Here is a 23,754-nt window from a genome sequence, read left to right as displayed (position 1 = left end):
ATCTAATCATTAATTAAGAAGTTTTTTTAATTTACACTTCATTATGACCCCGTATTTTTTTAATTTATTTACTGAGCAGCAATGTACTGCAAACATTGAGAAACATAAGATGACATGACATTACGAGATACGAGCTTTTTAATAGTAACTGCCAACAAGCGTTGACAGTTACTTTAAAACGCTCGTATCTCGAAACTTGTGTGGTGTATTACATTGCGGGCTGAATTATTTTGTAATAAATATAAAAGCCTCGGTAGAGAGTACCATTTCGTTCCATTTGGAGTTGAAACTAGGTCCATGGGGTCCCAGCGCGCACAAGTTGTTTGCAGAAATCGCGAAGCGTCTGGTTGACGTAACTGGTGACCGAAGAGCTGGCGGCTTCCTCGCACAACGTATCAGCATTGCGATACAGCGAGGAAATGCCGCAAGCATCCTTGGTACAATGCCTCACGGGCCTATTTTAGCATGTTGAACTTGAAAAAAATTCAAAAGATACGACACACGAAGATAAGAACCGCGCTTAAAACTATAGATGCTCTCAACCAAGCTCAAAAGTTGAAATGGCGATGGGCCGGACATGTGGCACGACTTAAAGACCGCAGATGGACGAAAATCGTCACCCTATGGAAAGGCCCTCAAGGCAAGCGACGCAGTGGAAGGCCACACTCACGCTGGGACGAGGACATCATTAAAATAGCTGGACCAAACTGGCATCAAACCGCACTTGACCGATCAAAATGGCAAACTTTGGAAGAGGCCTTCACCTGAGAGGGGTTCCTGTTATATACAAATTATTTAGTAAATATTTATAAGCAACTAACAACCAAAAACTAGTATTTAAGCAAAAAAAAAAAAAAATTTTTTTACTAACCATCATAAAGCAAGAAATCGTTAATAATATATCTGTAATAATTTAGCGGGAAATAAAAGGCTTTTTATTTTTATTTTTATTTATTTATTTACTGAGCAGCAATGTACTGCAAACATTGAGAAACATAAGATGACATGACATTACGAGATACGAGCTTTTTAATAGTAACTGCCAACAAGCGTTGACAGTTACTTTAAAACGCTCGTATCTCGAAACTTGTGTGGTGTATTACATTGCGGGCTGAATTATTTTGTAATAAATATAAAAGCCTCGGTAGAGAGTACCATTTCGTTCCATTTGGAGTTGAAACTAGATCCATGGGGTCCCAGCGCGCACAAGTTGTTTGCAGAAATCGCGAAGCGTCTGGTTGACGTAACTGGTGACCGAAGAGCTGGCGGTTTCTTCGCACAACGTATCAGCATTGCGATACAGCGAGGAAATGCCGCAAGCATCCTTGGTACAATGCCTCACGGGCCTATTTTAGATTTAAGCTAGTTATTAATTTCGTTTACGTTACCACTGTATATATCTTGTATGTAAATAAAGAGTATTTATATTCTTTTGTATGGATACAATTTTAATTGCAATTCTAAGTAAAATCACATTTAGAAACGGGTCTATCGCGAATTTATTTTGTTACCTTTATTTACCGACGTTTAGACACAGGTTTCACTGGTCGTGGTCGCGGCTAACTGACGTCCCAGCAAAATGTCAAAACAGAGATTTGTGTGACTACCCCACGAAAAGAGCATTTAAAGTTTGAGGTAGACATCACATTTTCAAACCACCCACTACACATAAAAGTTAATTATTGTCAATAGTCCGACACACAACACTCACAACATCCGCGCACACATCCGAAGATAGATCCTTTTGGCTTTAACTTCTGATTCTTGTGATTTAATATGTGTTCAAACCGCGAAAGTTTTAAATGTTATATTCTAAGTAAAAGTTATCTAATTACATTTCTTATGTCCTATACCACCTATTGTTTTTTTTTTGTTTTTTCTCTTATTTTAGAGTGTCTTATTTTGTCTATTTTTCTTATATTGAGCATGCTTCTTTCTAACGCGCGTTGACAAGTGATAATTTTCTTTTGAGCGTTTGCTGTGAATTTCCATGTTTGGCTTCCATATGTCATACATGGCAAGACGCTTGAGTTCAGGACTTTAGTTTTAATGGCTATTGGCATGTTGCTTTTAAATATGTCTTTAAGGCTCCAGTATTTGTTCCATGTTTGTTTTATTCGCCTTTCTATTCCCAATTCATTATTAAATTTATTAAAACTAATGTTTTTCCCTAGGTAGGTATATTTTTCTACATATTCTAGTGTGTTGCCATCTATGCCTATTGGTCTTTTCCAGCTATTGGTCATTGCCTTTGTCTTGCTTACTAGCTTAAAAAAACAAGAGCAACAGATGCCTTGAGTTATGCAAAGAAACTTAAGTGGAAGTGGGCAGGCCATACAGCAAGACTAACAGACAAGAGATGGACATCGAAAGTCACTAAATGGAGAGGCCCACTTGGCAGAAGGGGCCAAGGCAGACCACTTACACGTTGGGAAGATGACATAAAAGGAACAGCCGGCACAGACTGGATGTCATTAGCACAGGACAGGGACAAATGGGCAGCACTGGAGGAGGCCTTTACCCACTAGGGATTCATGTAATTAAACACTAATTTTAAGATTGTTTTATTTTTTCAAATTTATATGTAACCGTTTTTTACATCGAATAAAGGGCTTTTTTATTTTTTTATTTTATTTTTTATTTATTTTTTATTTTATTTATACCACCTATACCTATACCTATAGGTATACCACCGTTAAGAGATTCGCCCGTATTAGATTTACACACTGTATAAGTCTAAATAAGAACTTGTCAGATATTTTTGCGGCCTTCGTTGTGCAAGATTTTATAGTGGCATAATTGTATGTATCATGAACTCAATTACACCAACGCAGTTCACGCAAAAGGATGGCAATTGAAGTCAATTGTGGCTTAATGTGGTTTGCCATAAATATCGAATCAATAGCACATTACTTAAACAGGTCACAGATAAATTCAATCCATACTAATATTATAAATAAGAAAGCGTGTCTGTCTGTCTGTCTGTCTGTTATCTACAATGTATGTAATGTGTATTGTATGTGTGTAATGTGTATTGTAATGTTACAAGTGAGTCTAAACCGTGAAATTATTTAATGTCTGTTATCACTTCGCGCTTAAACCGTTGAACCGATTTAGTTGTGGTATAGAAATAGTTAGTCCCGGGGAAGGACATAGGGTAGTTTTTATCCCAGAAATCATCCTTTATGGGGGTGAAAAGGGGGTTGGAAGTTTGTATGGGGAATCGATAAAAAGCAGATTGGATAAAAAAAAGCTACTTAAATTACTAACTCCACGCAGACGAAGTCGCGGGCAAAAGCTAGTAATAATATATTTGGACGAGAAGCGTGGATGGGTTACTTAATTAAACATAAAGGTTATGGGTTACTTAATTAAGCTAAAGATTACTTAATTAAACATATGAAATGATAAATATTATGGGATAATCTTACATAAATCAACCTAGCCCCACAGTAAACTCAATAAGGCTTGTATTATAGGTTTTAGACGCCGATAACTACATAATATATGTATATCGTCACTATACTTACTCAACCTCATATCTGCAACAATCATTTGATGGAAATGTCGCTTTTCTTTCATTCGGAATACGGGTGTTTTTGTCATCAAATGAGTGTTGCAGATATGAGGTTGAGTAAGTATAGCGGCGATATAATACATAGATGTAGGTGAAAGTATAAATGCCCTCACCAGGATTGGAGCCTGGGACCTCCATCGTAGCCAGATCATTACAGCAAGGGGGAAATGACATGTTCGTACCTGTAACCAAAATAAAGAGCGTTTTTAAATACAATTAAATAATAATTGTATCAATATGTGACACTCCATACAGTGTATGTTGCTACAAGTGAAAAAAATCAGTAAAAATCAACGTGTGATATACTCGTATCATTCAATAGGTTTAAAAACAACTAAAGTTTTTCCAAAAATTAAGATAATTCTTTGAAAATAATCGTTTTGAAAGATTAAAAAAAAATCTCTCCCTCTGAAGGAACTTCAAAACTTAAGGGGCCCATCAGTCTGCCAGACGATATCGGCCTGTCAGTTGTTGGGAACTTTTAAAATTTTGTTCTAACTGACAGGCCGATATCGTCCGGCTGACTGATAGTCAGTGGACCCCCTTAAGTTTTGAACAAAAAAGTGCAAAAAATTTGATAAAAAAAAACATTTAGGTAGAAACTAAAGGGTAATAAATACCTAATTTACGAGAAACGTGTTACGAATATGATCGGTTGAGTAATTAATGAGTTGTTTCCAAAAAAAACTCTATTAATATAAAAGACGTAATTGCCGCGAAGGTACGCCCTTTATATCATATGAAGGTACGGAACGCTGCATTATGCGTGGCCCGACACGCACTTGGACCGTTTTTTTAGCTTGTAATCATCATACATCGCTTGATACATGCATTTACAATGTTTGTACAACGTAATTGAATAAAACATTCCTGACATTACCCTCACAGGTATCACAAGCTATTATTCATTACAAGAATGCTAGGTCATTAGAAATAAAATAACACTCATAATGTTATTATGGCTTCTTACATCAAACTATTCATTCATTGCTCATATTATAGGTAACATTAATAAGCAAATGATTGGTAGGTAATTTTAAACTTATTTTTACACACACACACATACACAGTTTTTTTCTACTCGTCGACTATAATGGTTGAATTAAGATTTCGTAGGTATAGCAAACTGTGATTGGGTACTTCTCATGTAGATGTAGGGGCTCCCAACTCAACTATAATATTAATTTCGAAACGGTTTAGTCAACTATAATGAAATTGACCAATCGCAGCCAAAATAAAGAAAAAAATTGTCTTTAAATGGAATTTAGCAAAGATTTTAAATTCAATTTTTGCATAATGCAAATAATTGCAAAATGCACAATATTATGTCGAAATTTTTAAATTATATTTTTACCATTTTTGGCGCAATAATTTGCGGCGCTATGCGACGTAAGCGCCAGCCGCCATAAGGTAGCTTTTGCCGTGGAACATCACATATCTTTACTACTTCATATCTAGTGAATCTCTAATTAATTTCCCGAATCGCGCCGTAAAGCATTGACTTTGCTGACTTTATTAAGCGCACTCAAAAATTGAAAATTGGCACAATCGTAGGTACCCAGTTTCCTCTTATCGTAAAACGTTATCATCACGCTTGCTCGAGAAAGGTAGTACCTACGTGCCGTGAGAATTATCGACATTATAGACAGAAATAATACGCGATTTTCATTATTTGGTTTCCTGTAGCACGGAAAACTAGTTTTGACTGAAAAATCCCTCTCGAAAAGTAGCATTTTCGTATTTTGGAAGTATTTTTTGACGAGCAGACGAATCGCCTCGGCAAGCGATTTCCGTTGCTCATGGTCACCCGCAGTACCCGGGGGGTTCTAAGTGCGTTGCCGGCATTTAAGATGGGAGTACACTCTTTTCTCAATGAGAGTAAGTAATTATCAAAATCATTTTCATGTAAAAAGTTTTATTTGTTACCATATGACGATACCGCTATGCCAGTGTATATTGGTAATGCGTGAATTGGTTGTTTGATTTCCAACATGGCGGCCGTAAACAGTTGAATGCGTGACGTCACACACCAAGTTTAGACAACTGTAAATATTGCCGAAATGGAGTAATGAACCAGTTATACAATTCAGAACATTGTGTGATCAGAAAAATACAATATGTACACTAAAATCAAAGATAGATAATACTCCGTAATAGATGGATACAGTTACAGTCTAAGGAAAAAACGTGCCTCGAAAATCAAGAAAATTTGATTCTCGATCTCGGCGCCTTTGGCCTACTTTCGAATAGATTGCGTTGACGGTTTCGTTTGTTATTTAACAATTTTAACGCGTATCAGTGAAAGAACATGGGTCAAAATCATATAATAATAATTAATGCAAATAAAAGAAAACATTTATCCATATATAAATACATTTTTTGACATTTTTAATTTTAATCGTGTGTCGATAGATGGCAGTGAATTTACTGTGGCTCAAAATTTACTATGACAATACCGCTCTATCCTATTATAATCTTCTTTGGTAAAATAAAAGAATTATATACACAAGGTGTAACAGTAATCGTATAGAAAAGAACCGACTTCTCGAAACAGTTTGAAATTTAATTGATCTCTAGATATAGTATAATTAATCCATTTCGTCACGTTTTTCTAGAAGCATTTCGTTTCTATAAGGGTCGCAGTTCTAACCTAACCTAACCCACTTCTCTGATAGCAGTTCGGTTCTGCGAGGAGCGTAGTTCAAACCTAACCTAACCAACTTATCTAGCATATCGTTTCTGTAAGGTTATAGTCAATAGTCAATAGTCAATATAATCTTTATTTAAATAGGCCTAGCAACAAGCACTTTTAAATTGTCAAGTTTTAAATATTACCTTAATCTAAATATCAGAGCATTTCTTAAAAACATGGAACTATTATAGATATGTCAAACTTAATAATAAGAATTCACAAAAGGATCGTGAAACACCAAAATTGTATAAAAAATACTAGTCTAGAAACTTATATATATTTATGCCAGTATTTGACAGTCCACACACGAAGCTGTAATATACAGGATGGCTAAAAAATTTGTGCATTCTCGTTGCCAGGGAGGTTTTGGAATTTTTATGAGCAACTTTTACTGTGGGTCCAACCACGAAATCGCGAAAAAAAATTTACCCTCCCGTAGAAAATGGACCAGCCAAAATGTACGAAACAGCCAATTTTTTTTTCGCGATTTCGGGGTTGTTCCCATAGTAAAAATTGCTCAGTTTAATCCCAAAACCTCCCTGGCAACGGGAATGCACTTATTTTTTAGCCACCGTGTACCTATATTATGATATGTAACGATATCATATCGCAAGGCATCTTAAGATACCTTAAGATGTTATAGCTCGGTATATTATGATATATTTTGGTATGCTCCCACAATGTAGGAGCTAGACAGATAGTGATATAAATTGATTAAATGAATTAGTGATATGAAAAAAAAAAAAAAAAAAAAAAAAAAGTGTCGTTGGTGTGTGTGGTACTTAGCGATACCATAGAGTAACTTATACTAGAGCGGTACTGTCATAGTAAATTTTGTAACCCCAGTAAATTCACTGCCATCTGTCGACACACTTTAAAACTAAAAATAAAGATTTATAAAAATACGATAGAATGTATTTAAATATAGATAAATGATTTTTTTTATTTGCATTAATATTTTTTATGATTTTGACCCATGTTCTTTCACTGATATGCGTTAAAATTGTTAAATATTAAACGAAACCGTCAACGCCATCTATACGACTGTAGGCCAAAATTAGTAGCGCCCTCTGAACGAGAATCAAATTTTCTTGATTTTCGAGGCACGTTTTTTCCTTAGACTGTATCCATCTATTACGGAGTTATATCTATCTTTGGCAATACTCTAAGATATCTGTCGGTATCTTACGGTATCTGCCGATATATTATCGCTCCATCTGTGACGGGCTTTAACCATAATAGCAAGTTTACTTTAGCATTAAATACAATGTGCATCACAATAATTAGTATTAAATATGCACTTCGTATAATTAATGTCCCATATGTTGCAATACGTAATGCCTGACCCATCTTGGATGCATAACGTCTCATGTAGTCATTGCCATATCAAATTGAACTTAAAATTCAAAGATATTAAGTTTAATATTGTCTTCGGTTACCGCGATAGTTACTCATGAAATAAAACTATGAAAACGGATTATATCGCTGTTCAGCGTTGGAGGTAATGGCGACCAAATGAAAGCAGAGAATCTGATATCTTAATTTAATGTTTTACAGAAGGCTGGTTAGAAAAAGTGGGCTTATCTACATACATGTAGAAGCTTATATAGTAAAGTACAGCGCCACACTATGACACTACGGATTGGTTAGGAACTATTACATACATTGACATAGCTAACAGCTTATTGAGCACTTAAACTAGTACACAATAGTTTCGGTAGATGTCACCTTTACATATCATAGGACGATTGAGAGACTTAATCTGTCTAGATTAGGTAAGTAGGTACTTAGGTATGCTAATACCTACTTATCTGCTACTTGTTAAGATAGGTCTTAACATTTTGCCACCCCTTGAAATAGTTAATGTTTTATGAGTAACATTAGGTATTTCAAAGAATAGGCTTTATACATTTTACCTATCAGTAAGGATGGGCAGAGTTCTTTGTTACGAGTTATAGTTAGGTAATTACTTAAATTTTAATTAGATCTGTGCCCATTCTTATAAATGAAACAACAATAGGAAATGATTTTTATTTTAAATAGGGAGTAGGTATTCTAATTATGTACATAGGTACTAGGTAAGTAAGGTAATTTAGGTACTTAATTATACTTATTTGACACTTAGTTATAATTATTTGAACTTTACATTAGGTTGGTACTGTTGGTAGGTATTTACTACTTATATGACTTCACCCGAAGTAGGTAATGGACAAATGTTATTGAACGCGCGTTGGATGTCCCCTCTGGCGGTTCGGATGACGGCCACCCTGGTGACGCCATCCCGGCCCGGCTGCGTCGCGACGATCTTGCCCAGCCTCCACCGGCAGGGCGGCAGACGCTCGTCTCGTACCAGGACGACGGTGTCGACTGCGAGGCTTGGGCCGCGCGCGCTCCTCCACTTCGTGCGTTCCTGCAGCGTTCCGATGTAGTCACGTGACCAGCGCCGCCAGAAGTCCTGCGTGATTTGTTGCAAAAGTTGATAGTGAGTTAATCGGTTCTTTGGTACATGGTTATAATCTTCGTCCGGAAGTGAATTTGGTGCTTTTCCAATTAAAAAGTGAGCTGGCGTAAGGACAGGATAGTCAGGATTTGAACTAGGTAAGGGACATAGTGGCCTAGAATTTACCATAGATTCTACCTGATATAGGATTGATACAAATTGTTCGTAAGTTAACAAAGATAACCCTAACACTCTTTTTAAATGATATTTGGTAAGTTTTATACTAGATTCCCATAGGGACCCCATATGAGGTGTATAGACAGGAATAAAACTCCATTTTATGCCCTCGTCTGCGCAATGAGATACTAGCTCGCTCGAGCTGTCCTGTAGGTATTTTTGTAAATCTTTTAGCTCGTTACTAGCCCCATGAAAGGTTGTTGAATTGTCACTCACCAACTCCTTCGGTTTACCTCTCCTGGCGATGAATCGTCGCAGCGCCGCCAGGAAATTGGCTGACTCGAGCCCTGTAATTAATTCGAGATGAATTGCCTTTGTTGCAAAACAAATAAACACTGCTATATAGCACTTAGAGACCTTGTAACCACGCCCTGTCCTATCTCTAATGTTATAAGGTCCTCCATAATCGATACCCGTGATAGCAAAGGGGGGGGAAGGATTTACCCTTGAGGGGGGTAAGTTTCCCATTATAGGGTTAGTAGTCTTTGGATTTGCTCTAAAACACGGAACGCATTTATTTACAATTTTCGAGGCTAACATCCTACCTTTTGTTGGCCAGATGCGCTCGCGAATAGTTGAAAGTAATAACTGAGGGCCAGCGTGCAGAGTACGTATATGTGCGTTTGCCATCAGTAGTTTGGTAAGCGCGTGCTCGTGACTTAATATTAAAGGATGTTTTTTTTCATATGCATAATGCGAAAGACCGATTCGTCCGCCTACGCGAACGAGTCCGTCCTTCATGAATGGGTGTAAAGATAATATTTTTGATTTGTTAAGAACCGGTTTATTGTTTTGCAATAATTTATATTCGTGTGGGAATGATTCCATTTGTGCATGTCTAATTAATGCGTGATCCGATTTTTTTAATTCTTCTACGGACAATGGTCCTGATAATTTATTATTTGGATTAATTGTTCGAGTTTTATTTTTTGTATTATATATAAATCGAAGTATGTATGCTAATACATGAATAAGTGTTTTATCGCTTGACCACCTGTGGAAAAGATATTGTATCGTGTCGTTAGATTCTGTGCTAATAGCCAAGGTGAGAGTTATGTTTACGTCGCTCTCGGCCTCGGGTGCATGATTTAGTGACTCAGAATCGTGGGTCGGCCATGTGTCCGGACTTTGGGTCAACCACGCCGGCCCAGACCACCATAACTGGTTGGTTTCCAGCTTGCCTGGTGCTACCCCTCGGGACAAAAGGTCGGCGGGGTTATCCTCCGAGCGGACCCATGACCACTCGTGCTTGTTTGTAAGTGATAATACTTTTGTGACTCTGTTACTAACAAAACAAGTTAATTTAGGGTTACTATTTTTTATCCAACATAATGTTATTTTTGAATCTGACCACAGGTTGATTCTGGAAACGTCACATTTTAATGCTCGTTTTATTTTGTCGACATGTGTCGCGAGCAGTAAACTGGAACAAAGTTCCAAATTTGGAATAGTTTGGGGTTGTATTGGACTTATTTTTGATTTTGAGTAAAGTAGGTGAACTTGTACGTTTCCTACTCTATCGCTTGATCGTATATAGATGGCAGCGCCATAGGCTTTAATACTACTGTCACAGAACCCATGAATTTGTATCGTTACATAATTGGGTATGACTGTACATCTCGAAATTTTCAATTGGTTTAATAAAAACAAGTCTCGATAGAATGTGTTCCATTCTTGGATCAAGTCTTGTGTTAATTCGGTATCCCAATCTAATTGAGCCTTAAATAATTTTTGAATAAATATTTTGGCTACTACAATTACTGGTCCCGTCAAGCCTAGGGGGTCGAAAATGGACGAAATTACCCCTAGTACCTTTCTTTTGGTGATTGGGTGTGAAATTTGGTTTTCTTTAATGGTATACATAAGCTCATCTGAGTCACTAGACCACGCTAAACCCAGGACCTTATGTGTTTTATCTCCAAATTCGGTTGTGTGTGTGTTTTGGTGTGTGTGTGTTTCGCTCACCCGTTTTATGATGACTTCGGAATTGGACTTCCATTTCCGCAGCGTGAAGTTGGCTCCCCGCAGGATCTCGTTCACCTGTGATGCAGTTTCAGCTACCTGATTCTCGTCGTCGCCGCCGGCGATAAAATCGTCCATGTAGAACTGGTTCGCTATGGCCTCTGCAGCTGCTGGAAATGTGTGTTGGTTTTCGTTTGACAATTGTAACAAACATCTGGTTGCAATATGTGGTGCTGACTTTAAGCCGAAACTTAATGTGGTCAGCATATAAATTTGGAGTCGTTGGTGAGTATTTTCCCGCCAAAATATGCATTGTAGGTATTGTTGATTTGGTTTAACATAAATACATCTGTACATTTTTTGTATGTCAGCGTTAATAACATATTGGTATTTTCGGAATCGTAGAAGTATATTTATGAGTTCGTCCTGTATTATTGAGCCTTTGTATTGGATATCATTCAAAGAAATGCCGTTATCAGTTCTGCATGAGCAGTCGAAAACAATTCGAATAGGGGTTGAGGGGGAGTCGCGAAAAACAGCTTGGTGGGGTAGAAAATTACATGGGCCATCATAATTATCTTGTAATTGAATCATATGGCCAGCTTGTTCGAACTCGCGCATGAAATTCACATATTTATCTTTAAATTCGGGGTTCCGCTCGAACTTGGATTCTAATGTTTTGAACCTCCGATATGCTATGTGCCTAGATTGACCTAACTTGGTAGGTGGCTGCTTTAATGGAAGTTCTATTTCGAAATTACCCTCAGAGTTGTGAGTGTGAGTTTTCAGAAATATATCCTCACATTGTTTTTCATCATAGGGTAAATTTGGTGCGGAACCCTCCTCTATTTCCCAAAACTTTTTTAATTGAGTTTCTACTGTAACTTTACATTGAATGGCAGACTCGGTTTTTTTTTGTACGGAACCCGTGACTATCCATCCTAATCGCGAGCGTCTCAGAACCGGTAATCCGGGCCCGAGCTTGTATTTACCGGTAAGAAGTAAATCAAAGAATATCTCCCCACCGATAAGCAAATCTACATCTTGAGCTAAGTTAAACTCGTCATCAGCTAATTTATAACGCGACGGAATGTGCCAACGTTGCACGTTTGGTATTAAAATGTTGGTAGTACAAATTATAGGCGTAATAAAACAGGACAAATTCGTTGTAAAGGTTCCGTCTAAGGAATGCAATGTTACGTCACACGATTCTAAAAGGCTAGACACTTTTTCATTGAAACCTATGACATTTAAGGCAAGTTGTTCCTTGTTTAATTGTAACTTTTTGGCCGCGTTTTCGGTAATGAAATTTTCTTGCGAGCCATTGTCTAAAAATGCCTTCATTTTATGCACATTGTTATGCTTATCCCTAACGAGCACTTGGGCTGTTGTAAGGAAAACTGACCTATTTCGCGCATTGTTTATTTGTTTTTCGATTAAAGTGTTATTCGACAAGGTAGTCTCGATTTGACTAGAACTCGGTTGTTCGTCGATTAACGTTGATATTGGTAATCGCGTTGGTACGGGGTTACTACCTACATGAGTGTTGGTATTTGGTTTGTGTAGTAACGTATGATGCTTGCCCTTACATACTCGACATGTACTGGCCCTGCAGTTTGTTAAGACATGCGTTCCGGACAAACAATTAAAGCATAATCGTAATTTATTCACGGCTCGGATGCGCGCGATAACGTTTAATGCACTAAACTTTGGACACTGATTAATATAATGCGTACTCGAACAATACGGACACTGGTTACATTTAAACTGTTTGGAGGTTACCTTGATAGGTTCGGACGTGGTTACCATGGCCTTCTTGGAAGTGCTGGGTGCGTCCGATGGTACTGCTGGGCTGGTCGCTTCCAGCCGGTCAGCTCGGTTCTTTAGGAAGGTTTTGAAATCCTGCAACGAAGGCAATTTTCTCAAATCAACACTGTTTTCCCACTTTGATTGCAATCGACTGTCTAACTTTTTAACTAACATGTGAATAATTGCGAGATCCCAATTTTCGGTAGGTACATTTAATGAGCGCAAAGATCTCAAATGTTTGGAAATATTATCGCACAGACCTCTTAGACCCGAAGGAGTTGACGGTACCGGTTCCACGTCGAACAAGGCTCGCATGTGGTTGGTGACTAAACGTTTAGGATTATTATAACGTTCACAAAGCATCTGCCACGCGAGCATGTACGCGTCCTCGGAGAAATCGAGCGAACTAATTACCTCAAGTGCGCCGTCTTGTAAACAACTGCGTAGGTACTTATATTTTACGATCGGTGCTAAGCTAGCTTGGTTGACTAGGGCATCAAATGTGTCTCGAAATTGCAGCCACTGTGTTAGGTCTCCGTCGAAGCTAGGGAGGCTAATTTCGGGATATTTTATCGACTCACCGAGGGGTTGCTGCGGCGGGGCTTGCGGACTATGGTCATTTGGTGTTGAATCGGTATCTACCTTCGCCAGCAGCTTGCCCTTAGCGCTAAGTCGGTAAAATGTGTCCTCAAATGACATACGCTCGGCCTCGTGGGCTTCGATGTCCCCTTCGTCGCTGCACAGTGTCTCGATCCGGTCCTGTATCTCAGAGAAATCATTGTATAACTTTGGTAATTGTTCTAGTCTTAAGCTTATGTCTACAATTATTTCGGCCGTCAATGCACTTGAGTCGATTCTTTCTATAAATTTATTAAATACAGTTAATTTTCGCTTACAGACACCTCGTCTATTTTTTAACTGCCTAATTTCTAACTCTTCTAGAGTGTTTTTGGAAGTTTCTAACATGATTAAGAACGATTACAATTTACAATTTGTAGGAAATAAATCGATTACAATTAAATTCGGTAGGGAGATTTGGTAGATAGGTTAGGGAATGCCAGCTCACTTGCCTTCTCGATTGATGCTCGTGCGCGTGGCGTAGCTTGGTGATTGCCCTCGCTTGGGCGCTCCTTCTGCCTCTGGTGTGGTACCACCCACGTGGTCCCTTTGGTACTTGCGGTAGCCGTTCCCTGCTGCGGCTGCGGTGCCACGCACGTGGTCCCGCTTTGGTGGCTCGGTCGGCGCCTGTCGCGTTGGCTCAGGCCGCTCGATCGAGTGGTGTGGTCGCCTCCTAGTCACCTCTTCAGCTTCTTCAGGTCGGCGGAGCCCCACGCGGTTGCTGCCTACGTGGTAACGTTGCTCTCCCGGCCTAAATCAGGATACGCGGCGATTCCTCGACGTACCGGCTCGCAAATTTTACTAAATTTACTAGCGATTCGCTTTAAAGTACTGAGATTAACCGCGATTTAAACTAGGGGTCACCATTATGTTCAGCGTTGGAGGTAATGGCGACCAAATGAAAGCAGAGAATCTGATATCTTAATTTAATGTTTTACAGAAGGCTGGTTAGAAAAAGTGGGCTTATCTACATACATGTAGAAGCTTATATAGTAAAGTACAGCGCCACACTATGACACTACGGATTGGTTAGGAACTATTACATACATTGACATAGCTAACAGCTTATTGAGCACTTAAACTAGTACACAATAGTTTCGGTAGATGTCACCTTTACATATCATAGGACGATTGAGAGACTTAATCTGTCTAGATTAGGTAAGTAGGTACTTAGGTATGCTAATACCTACTTATCTGCTACTTGTTAAGATAGGTCTTAACAATCGCGTATATTGAATTTATAATACATCCCGACGTTTCGAACTCTTTACAGCGTTCGTCACCCGTTGACCACGAACGCTGTAAAGAGTTCGAAACGTCGGGATGTATTATAAATTCAATATACGCGATATAATCCGTTTTCATAGTTTTATTTCATATTAAGTTTAGTTTGTAAAAATCCGTATGATTGTCATTAATTTCATTTCATTTCTGAAATTGAGTTATTCGAAGACTTTTTTCTATTGCATTAAAGTTCACAATGCAATGGATGGTAAAACAGATGATTTCCAATAAATATGTTGTTGTTATGTAGAATGTTTAATCAGCGAACGTTACGTGAATTTACGATAATGTTATTCATATTTTATTTGTTTTTGATTGGCGCAACGAGTTTGTTTTAAATATGACGTTTAACTTATGAATATGAAATGAATATGCAATGAACCAAATCATCGATACGTCATGTTTATTCCTTATAATTAAATGGGAAAAGAATAAATACTTATTAAAACGGAAAATATACATAATTACAAAATAACAAAATTTCCTACCAATTAGCAAGTCTCAACTCAGGTTAGTTGTATGTAGTTACTCTATCCCGATATTTTTTAGGGGAAACACAATAAAACTTTATCAAAGTGCCCCACTTCTCCTTACACCACGCGCGCTTATAGGTACTGGTCTACTTGAACGAGCAACTCGCTCGAACCGGACAAGTTACTGGAATGTCAGCTGCTCACCGGGCTGGAATAAGCTTCTGAGTAGCAGGTTCTTTCACTCTGTTGGCGTTCAAGGTCATTCCCGACGCTTTTTGGGCACGAGCGAGGCAAACCGGCCAAGTGCGAGTTGGACACGCCCACCGAGGGTTCCTTACAAATTTAATTTTTAGTAGTTGTTGTTATAGCGGCAACAGAAATGCATCTGTGAGAATTTTAACTGTCTATGTAGGGACAAGTATCAGCGATATTTATGCGCGATTGACATCATTTAGATCATTTTGATGTCCCAATGTAAGATTGAATTGGCCTCCAGCAGTATTATGGATGGCATTTTTCTCCCGCTTCCCACATTTCTTAAGGGCCGGTACAGACGGACTGCAATCCAACTGCAACTTGTATGGGAACCCGACGTTGCAGTTGGCTTGCAGTTCTCATACAAATTGCAGTAGGGTTGCAGTCCGTCTTTATTGGCCCTAAGGCGAGGTATAACTAAGTTTTTTAATACAATTTCCTAAGCTTTATCATATGAGCGTTTACACGGTGACATTATTATCATTGTAGGTAGGTATGTTGTAAATATCATGGTCTTATAGTAACAGTTAGTCAAACCAAATTGGCAGTAAATAAGAACAAAAAAAAACTATACTCGTCCTTTTCTCTTGGGTGCTAGTACTAGAGTAGCGTTGAAAAAAAAAGCCGGGAAAATTGCGGGAAAATTTCAAAACGGTTAGTTTTTTTCAAGCTTCTTTCGAAAAAACAATGTATTTTTCAATATACTTAATTAGGAATTTAAACAGGTAGGTTAAGGTTGCATGTCTAATGCGTTTGTTTATGGTATTAACACTGTCATCACTCATCAGTGGCATTGTGTGTGACGTATTTGATTTTTCTTAATAGAACTGAAAAAAAACGAAAAAAACCAAATTTTGTAAAATTCCCGAAAAAACCATTTGATTTTTTCCGGAATTTTCATCCCTATACTAGTGTAAGATAAACACAGTATAATTCTCTCTAACTATGTTTGAAATGAGACAGTCCTTTGACAAACTATAATTAACATTGATTTAAAGTAACAACAAAATCACTAATTTTCTCAAGTTAATAATTGACAGATACAGCGAGTCAGCGGCAGTAACAAGGACCACAGCAGTAATGAAGCTACATTACTGTCGTGGCGTCGTTAAATATTTGTTCGGATGTCTGCAGTTGACATCCGCACGTCATCTTATGAGTCCCTGAAGGCCGAGCACATGATTGACGCGACAGTATCTCGCCGCGAGATAGACTACCCGTCTTTTGCTAACTGTATGAATTAAAGAGGGACGGGTAGTCTATGTCGCGGCGAGATACTCTCGCGCCAATCATGTGCTAGCCCGGCTGGCAAGCTCGGCCGAATTTCACCTTCCCATACAAACGGAGTTCCGTTCTCAATTGACTATTTGATTTGTTACTATGATATAAGTATGGTATAGGCACGAGTACCCGAAAAGGACTGCCTACAAAAAGAGATGAGACAATCGCACTTAAACTATCGTGAGACATATTTCAAAATATTTATCAGTACGGTTTTTACTCACTATTATTTTTAGTCGCTTTTGGCGACATGTTTCGGATTCTTTGGGAATCCATCCTCAGGCACGAGTGTCCGCGGCGGTTGTTCGTCGTGCACTGCCCGCGCCGCCCGCCTCGTCGCTCGTTGCGCACACGCTGATGGGGCGGGGGCGGGGGGCGCGGGGCAGTCCGCAGATGGAGTCGTCAAGTGAAGGTCTGGTAGGGCGGCTGTATCGAACGAAGTCAACTCGTGCCTGAGGATGGATTCCCAAAGAATCCGAAACATGTCGCCAAAAGCGACTAAAAATAATAGTGAGTAAAAACCGTACTGATAAATATTTAGAGATGAGACAGTTCTAGTACAAAAAAGTTTTGAGATTCATCGCACACAATGTACTCGTATGTGTATTGCTTAAACTGCATGTCATTAGGGCTAGCGCTATGTTCAATTAGGATTATTTTAAATAACCAATTATCCTTATGTCATTACTAGCTTTTGCCCGCGACTTCGTCTGCGTGGAATTAGTAATTTGGGTACCTTAATTCTTAAACAAATCTGCTTTTTAATGCTTCCTTTTTTCACCCCCAAATTGATCCATACTATTCATTTCCACCCCATCTTTTACACCCTTAAGGGATGATTTCGGGGATAAAAGTTATTCTATATCCTTTTCCACAGCTCAAACTATCCCCATACCAAGTTTCATCTAAATCGGTTCAGCGGTTATTGATTCCCCATACAAATTTCCACACCCCTTTTCACCCCCTTGAGGGGTGAGTTCTGGGATAAAAAGTATCCTATGTCCTTCCCCGGGACTTAAACTATCTGTATACCAAATTACAACTAAATCGGTTCAGCGGTTTAAGCGTGAAGAGGTAACACACAGACAGACAGACAGACAGACAGACAGACAGAGACTTTCGCATTTATAATATTATTAGTATGGATTATGTAGCCGTGCGATTGCCAAGTCATTATACGTATTTAAAAAATAAAGGTACTAATATTGTTACGGTTTTAACACCCCCTGGCACTGACTAAAATAACCGACTTGGTTTCACATTACATCTCAAAACTTTTTGAAGTAAAAGAACTGCGTTGCGAGATTTGCATCTTTTTACATGTTGTTTTGATGGGATTTTCTTGACCTACTCAGTTACCCGTTTTTTTATTTTATTCAGCAAATAGGCCACAGGGGCACTTTTACATGTCAATTTCTACATGCTATTGCTTAATTAACCAAAATTTACAAAAAACAATTAAAAATATGGAATCAATGAAATATTAGATACTTTGTTAGAGATGTATCCAGCCTAAATGTCAAATTACACAAAAAAAAACTAATAAAAAATATACAAACAACAGAAAATTACTAAAATTGTTTAGAGATGTAAAAGTCTCTAGTTGTCAATAAAATATGTATAATAAATTAAAAAAAAAACGATCATCAAATTATCCGTAGAGGTGTAAAGGGTCTCCAAGGCTTGAATTGTTATATAATATATCCTTCAAAAGAGTTATTGCCAGAGCAAAGTCGCTGCACATTGGTAGAATTGGCGAGAAATTAGAGCGCCTCCCGTCGGGAACTCGTGCGTTCTGGTCTCTTGCCAAAGCTATCCAGGGGAATTTCTGCACGCCATCTTTTCCACCTCTGCACACGGAGAATGATTCATTGGCCCACGACGCAAAAGACAAAGCCGATCTTCTGGGCAAACTCTTTGCGTCCAACTCGACTTTGGATGACGGGGGAAACGCGCCGCCGACCATACCGCGGTGCGAGAGCTATATGCCGGATGTCCGGTTCAAACAAAGCTCGGTGCGCAAAGCACTTCTTTCCCTCGACACTCATAAGTCGAGTGGGCCCGATGGAATCCCTGCGGTTGTGCTGAAGATGTGTGCTCCCGAGTTGGCACCGGTCTTAACGCGTCTTTTTCGGCTCTCTTACTCTTCCGGCGTAGTCCCGACCTCGTGGAAGTCAGCTTTGGTGCACCCGATCCCTAAAAAAGGCGACCGCTCAAATCCATCCAACTACAGGCCAATAGCTATAACCTCCCTTTTCTCGAAGATAATGGAGTCCATTATCAACTGCCAGCTCCTTCGGTACCTAGAGGACCACCAGTTGCTTAGTGACCGACAATACGGTTTCCGTAGAGGCCGCTCGGCTGGTGATCTTCTAGTCTACCTGACACATCGTTGGGCACAGGCAATCGAGACAAAGGGTGAAGCATTGGCTGTTAGTTTGGATATAGCGAAGGCCTTCGATCGCGTCTGGCACAAAGCACTTCTTTCGAAGCTACCATCTTATGGGCTTCCCGAGAGATTATGTGTATGGGTCAGTAGCTTTCTAGCAGACAGAAGCATAAAGGTCGTAGTTGACGGCGAATGCTCAGACTCCATGTCTGTGAATGCTGGTGTCCCCCAAGGCTGTGTGCTATCACCCACGCTATTCCTTCTGCATATCAATGACATGCTGCAAATCAGCGGAATTCATTGTTATGCTGATGATAGTACGGGTGATGCCTCTTACACCGGCCGCACCAATATCTCTCGGGAAAACGTCATCGAGAGCCGGAACAAACTTGTGTCTGAAATTGAGACTTCCCTAGAAGAAATCTCTGAATGGGGTCGACTAAACTTAGTCCGTTTTAACCCTGCCAAGACACAGGTTTGCGCGTTTACCGCAAAAAAGTTAGAATTTGTCGTATCACCTCGTTTTGAGAGCACTCCCCTGACTGCCGCAGCCAGTATCGGAATCCTCGGCGTCGACATTTCGAGTGAAGTCCAGTTCCGCGGCCATTTAGAGGGTAAGGCCAAATTAGCCTCAAAAAAGCTCGGTGTGCTCAACAGATCGAGACAGTATTTCACGCCGGCCCACCGCCTACAGCTGTATAAAGCGCAGGTTCGCCCACACATGGAATACTGTTCTCATCTATGGGCAGGGGCACCCCAATACCAGCTTCTCCCTCTGGACCGCATCCAGCGAAGAGCGGCTCGAATTGTCGACTGCCAGCGTACTTCGGAACGGCTTGACTCCTTGGCGCTGCGTAGAGATGTGGCCTCGCTCTGCATTTTCTATCGCGTGTATAACGGGGAGTGCTCCGAGGAATTGTTCGGATTAATCCCTGCAGCTTCTTTTCGCCATCGCCCTACGCGAAAACATTACCATCCTCACCACTTAGATGGTTGGCAGTCCTCAACTGTACGTTTCTCTAGAAACTTCCTGCCTCGCACAGCCAAACTGTGGAATGAACTGTCGCCTGCGGTATTTCCGGACCGATATGACCTTCAAACCTTCAAGAAAAGAGCGTATTCCCATCTTAAAGGCCGGCAACGCACTTACAACCCCTCTGGTGTTGCGGGTGTCCATGGGCGGCGGTAATCGCTTTCCATCAGGTGATCCGTCTGCTCGTTTGCCTCCTATTTCATAAAAAAAAAAAAAAAAAAAAAAAAATAAGTAATTATAAGACAAGAAATTAAATCAGACAGACAAGAACCGAATGAAGTGTCTCACGTTTCGCCACTCAAAAGTAAAGTTACACAATACGTAACATGAAGCCCGTTTAAACTTAAACAGACCGGTCTACAGTACCCGTTCACGAGTATGATTAATTAATGATTGTAAGTAAAACGGTATTTAAATCCCAACAATTAAACCCTAATGAATGACCCACGCCCACACATCTGAGCAGGTTTACAAACAAAAAGTTTCGGCACCGACCCGCCCGGCATTGTTTGAGAGCTCGGACAAACATGCAAACAGACAAAGGGACAATGAAATACCAGCACAAACATCTGACGGTTGGAAAAGTCCTGGAATTGTGTGGTTTTCATTGGGTTGCCATTTTGTTTCGGGGTTTTTCGGGTTTGAATTAGCTTGGTGAAATATTTAATGGAACTCCTGCTATGTAAAGATTAGCCCCGACGCCCCCGACGGAAGATCCGCGGGGCTAAGATGGACGGCTGTATATCATTTGTCACCATGCTCTAACAAGTTCGTAAGTGCGAAAGTGACGCATGATATGACAAGTGACAAAAACGCGACCATCATACCGGTGCAGCACTAGCCCATCCAGGCTAGCACCATGGTGAGTCGGGACCATTTCGTGGCTTATTATTATTTATGTTGTGTTACCTACGTGTTGTTTTCTTCTTCTTTTTGCCACGAATAAACGCTATCTATCTATCTATCTAAAGTACTTCGTCAGTTTCCAGTTATAGTTACATTATTTTTTAACATAATGAGTTGCCTAATTAATTATTACATGGTATCAAACTTAAAATAATAATTAAAAACCGGCCAAGTGCGAGTCGGACTCACCCACCGAGGGTTCCGTACTTTTTAGTATTTGTTGTTATAGCAGCAACAGAAATACATCATCTGTGAAAATTTCAACTGTCTAGCTATCACGGTTCACGAGATACAGCCTGGTGACAGACGGACAAACGGACAGCGGAGTCTTAGTAATAGGGTCCCGTTTTTACCCTTTGGGTACGGAACCCTAAAAAAACAAACTAAAAAAACCAGATATACTTAAAGTGTCCGCTCGTGGCATGATGCCGTTAATGCTGTACATCCCTTAATTTGGATGGAACATTGAGGTAATTTAATGAAAAAAATTAAGAAAGCTTCACAGCACTCACGTTCTTTTAAAAAATAAAATGAGATTTTGGAAAAAAGCATTAAAGCCTCAATCGATCATAAACTGAAATAAATCGATCATGTTCAAAACAATTTTCGTGGAGAGTATTTATGAAACTAAGTATATTTTCTTCATTTTCCCATATTTTTTGTATGTTCGGTTCAAAAGCTAGAGGGGGCGGGACATATTTTAAACTTTTGAAGCGTTTTTTTTCAAAAGTATTTACGTAATTAAAAAAACATGAATAACTGCCAGGCCGATATCGTCCGTCGGACTAATAGTCAGTGGGCCCCTTAACGCACATCTTTAAATATCACACAAATGAACTATAGTTAAATATAAGTATAAGTATGTAATTCAAAGTGGTACCGTGGCCATTATAAAGTTCCCCATTTTGATAGCCCAATAACTTGCCGCGGACGTGACGTGCTAATTAAAAGTTTAATTAATCTAGTCTTGTCGCCGGTTGGCGTAATTTGTGGCAGAATTTGTAGCATGACTAAGTACTTTCCTTAAAGTTTACAGTTTTTATTGTATGTAAGAATCAGGTTAAAGCTTTTATTTATGAGGAGGCTAACGTGCAATAAAATTGTAGTTTTTATATTAGATTCTTTGTTCTTCGTTTGGTGGGGCCGGAAGGTTCTGGAGTGGTGTCCGCGTACCGGAAGACGAACTGCCGGTAGGCCTCCAACGAGATGGAGCGACGACCTGGTGAAGGTCGCGGGAATTCGGTGGTTGCGAGCGGCACAGGATCGGTCGGAGTGGCGAGCCTTGGGGGAGGCCTATGTCCAGCAATGGACGTCTATCGGCTGACATGATGATGATGATGATGATATTAGATTCTTACACGTTTTGTTACACGTTTCTTACACAATGTCATTAAAAAACCAGCCAAGTGCGAGTCGGACTCGCGCACCGAGGGTTCCGTACTTTTTAGTATTTGTTGTTATAGCGGCAACAGAAATACACAATCTGTGAAAATTTCAACTGTCTGCCTATCACGGTTCATGTAATACAGCCTGGTGACAGACAGACGAACAGACGGACAGATGGACAGATGGACAGACGGACAGACGGACAGACGGATAGACGGACAGACGGATAGCGGAGTCTTAGTAATAGGGAACCCTAAAAATCACACGGAAATCAGACCATACTTAAACCAAAACCTTATAAGGCTAAAGTTGACTCGATAGAAAATAAATTACCTACGAATACATGTCAAAGTTTTATTCAAGTAATTTCAATTATAATATATCGTATACTAAAATTATTTTAGTAATAAATAGTCAGTAACATTGCCATGGGATCGGACAAGCAAAATTTAAGACAGAAGTTGGTACTTAATAATTTTAGATTCATTCATTCATTCATTCATTGATTAATTGAGATAAAAGGTTTCGCGCGGCGCAACGTATCCTTATTTTCCTTCTAATTTCCCCTTTATTTAAAGTTACCCAAAGGGTAATAAAAACGGGACCTTATTACTATGACTCCACTGTCCGTCTGTCTGTCTGTCACCAGGCTGTATCTCATGATCCGTGATAGCTAGACAGTTGAAATTTTCACAGATGATGTATTTTTGTTGCCGCAATAACAACAAATACTAAAAAAAAAAAAAATTGTACGGACTCGGTGGGCGAGTCCGACTCGCACTTAGCCGGTTTTTATCTATATAGAATTTTAAACAGGCTGGTAAATGGTAATAAAACCATATATAATAAAAAAGTTAGTGTTATAGTTTCCCGCGTAGAAAGAAACTAATATATTTTTAAATATATATACATAAAATCAATATATGTATAATAACTAAAATGTATAAAGTGCCTATTTTTATACATTTAACATCATAATTTAAAACTAAGAAATATTGTCCATTTCTTATCAAACGAAAAAACAACCTAAAATATTCCAAATAATAAAACAAAAGTTCAACAAAAACTTATTATAAATAAAACAACATAACAACATAACAATTATAACAACATAACATACTAATTTATCTTATTTTTGTATGGTTTATGGAAAAATACGGACGTAAACATGCCAAATTAACAACCAGCATCATCATTTCATCATCAGCATCAGCATTTGAAAACCAGCGCCGCGGATTACCGCGGCATTATGCTGAGTGGGGTCCTATTTTAGCGTCCAATGTTTTTTGTCTGTATGTTTCCTTTTTTCATATATGTAATCTGTTGTGACGTTAAATAAATGTATTTTCTTTCTTTCTTTCTTTCTTTCTTTCAAATTCCTAACAATAACTTACAGAATCATCACATCATTT

General features: G+C 39.1%; 2 protein-coding genes across 16 annotated transcripts in view; both read right to left on the bottom strand.

The window, feature by feature from the left end:
- Positions 1 to 23,754, bottom strand: part of LOC134749928 (calcium/calmodulin-dependent protein kinase kinase 2) — a 172,530-nt gene that overhangs the window by 120,778 nt on the left and 27,998 nt on the right. The window lies entirely within an intron of this gene.
- LOC134749991 (uncharacterized) lies at positions 7,802 to 13,732 on the bottom strand. 15 transcript variants are annotated; one of them, XM_063685039.1, is made up of 4 exons: positions 13,299 to 13,732; positions 12,691 to 12,810; positions 9,163 to 9,233; positions 7,802 to 8,724 (listed from the first exon to the last, which is right to left on the bottom strand). In XM_063685039.1, the coding sequence occupies exons 1-4, from the start codon at positions 13,335 to 13,337 to the stop codon at positions 8,445 to 8,447; spliced, it is 510 nt and encodes a 169-aa protein (XP_063541109.1). In that variant the 5' UTR covers positions 13,338 to 13,732; the 3' UTR covers positions 7,802 to 8,444. The 15 variants fall into 15 exon arrangements, 13 of the variants coding, with proteins under 13 accessions (XP_063541109.1, XP_063541108.1, XP_063541110.1 ...); XM_063685038.1 differs by lacking the exon at positions 13,299 to 13,732 and having other exon boundaries at positions 12,715 to 13,292; XM_063685040.1 differs by lacking the exons at positions 12,691 to 12,810; positions 13,299 to 13,732 and adding an exon at positions 12,978 to 13,292.

This window comes from Cydia strobilella, chromosome 19 (genome assembly GCF_947568885.1).
Source record: "Cydia strobilella chromosome 19, ilCydStro3.1, whole genome shotgun sequence".
Lineage (NCBI taxonomy): Eukaryota > Metazoa > Arthropoda > Insecta > Lepidoptera > Tortricidae > Cydia > Cydia strobilella.
Note: the sequence above shows the minus strand (reverse complement) of the source record. Positions and strands in the feature narration are given on the sequence as shown.

What these genes read in the sequence shown, in the direction of transcription:
- LOC134749991 (XM_063685028.1), bottom strand. Translation starts at nt 13,337, where the DNA reads ATGACCATAGTCCGCAAGCCCCGCCGCAGCAACCCCTCG. An exon ending in CCCGCCGCAGCAACCCCTCG is followed by an intron (nt 12,811 to 13,298) that starts GTGAGTCGATAA and finishes CCTTCGTTGCAG; the next exon opens with GATTTCAAAACCTTCCTAAA.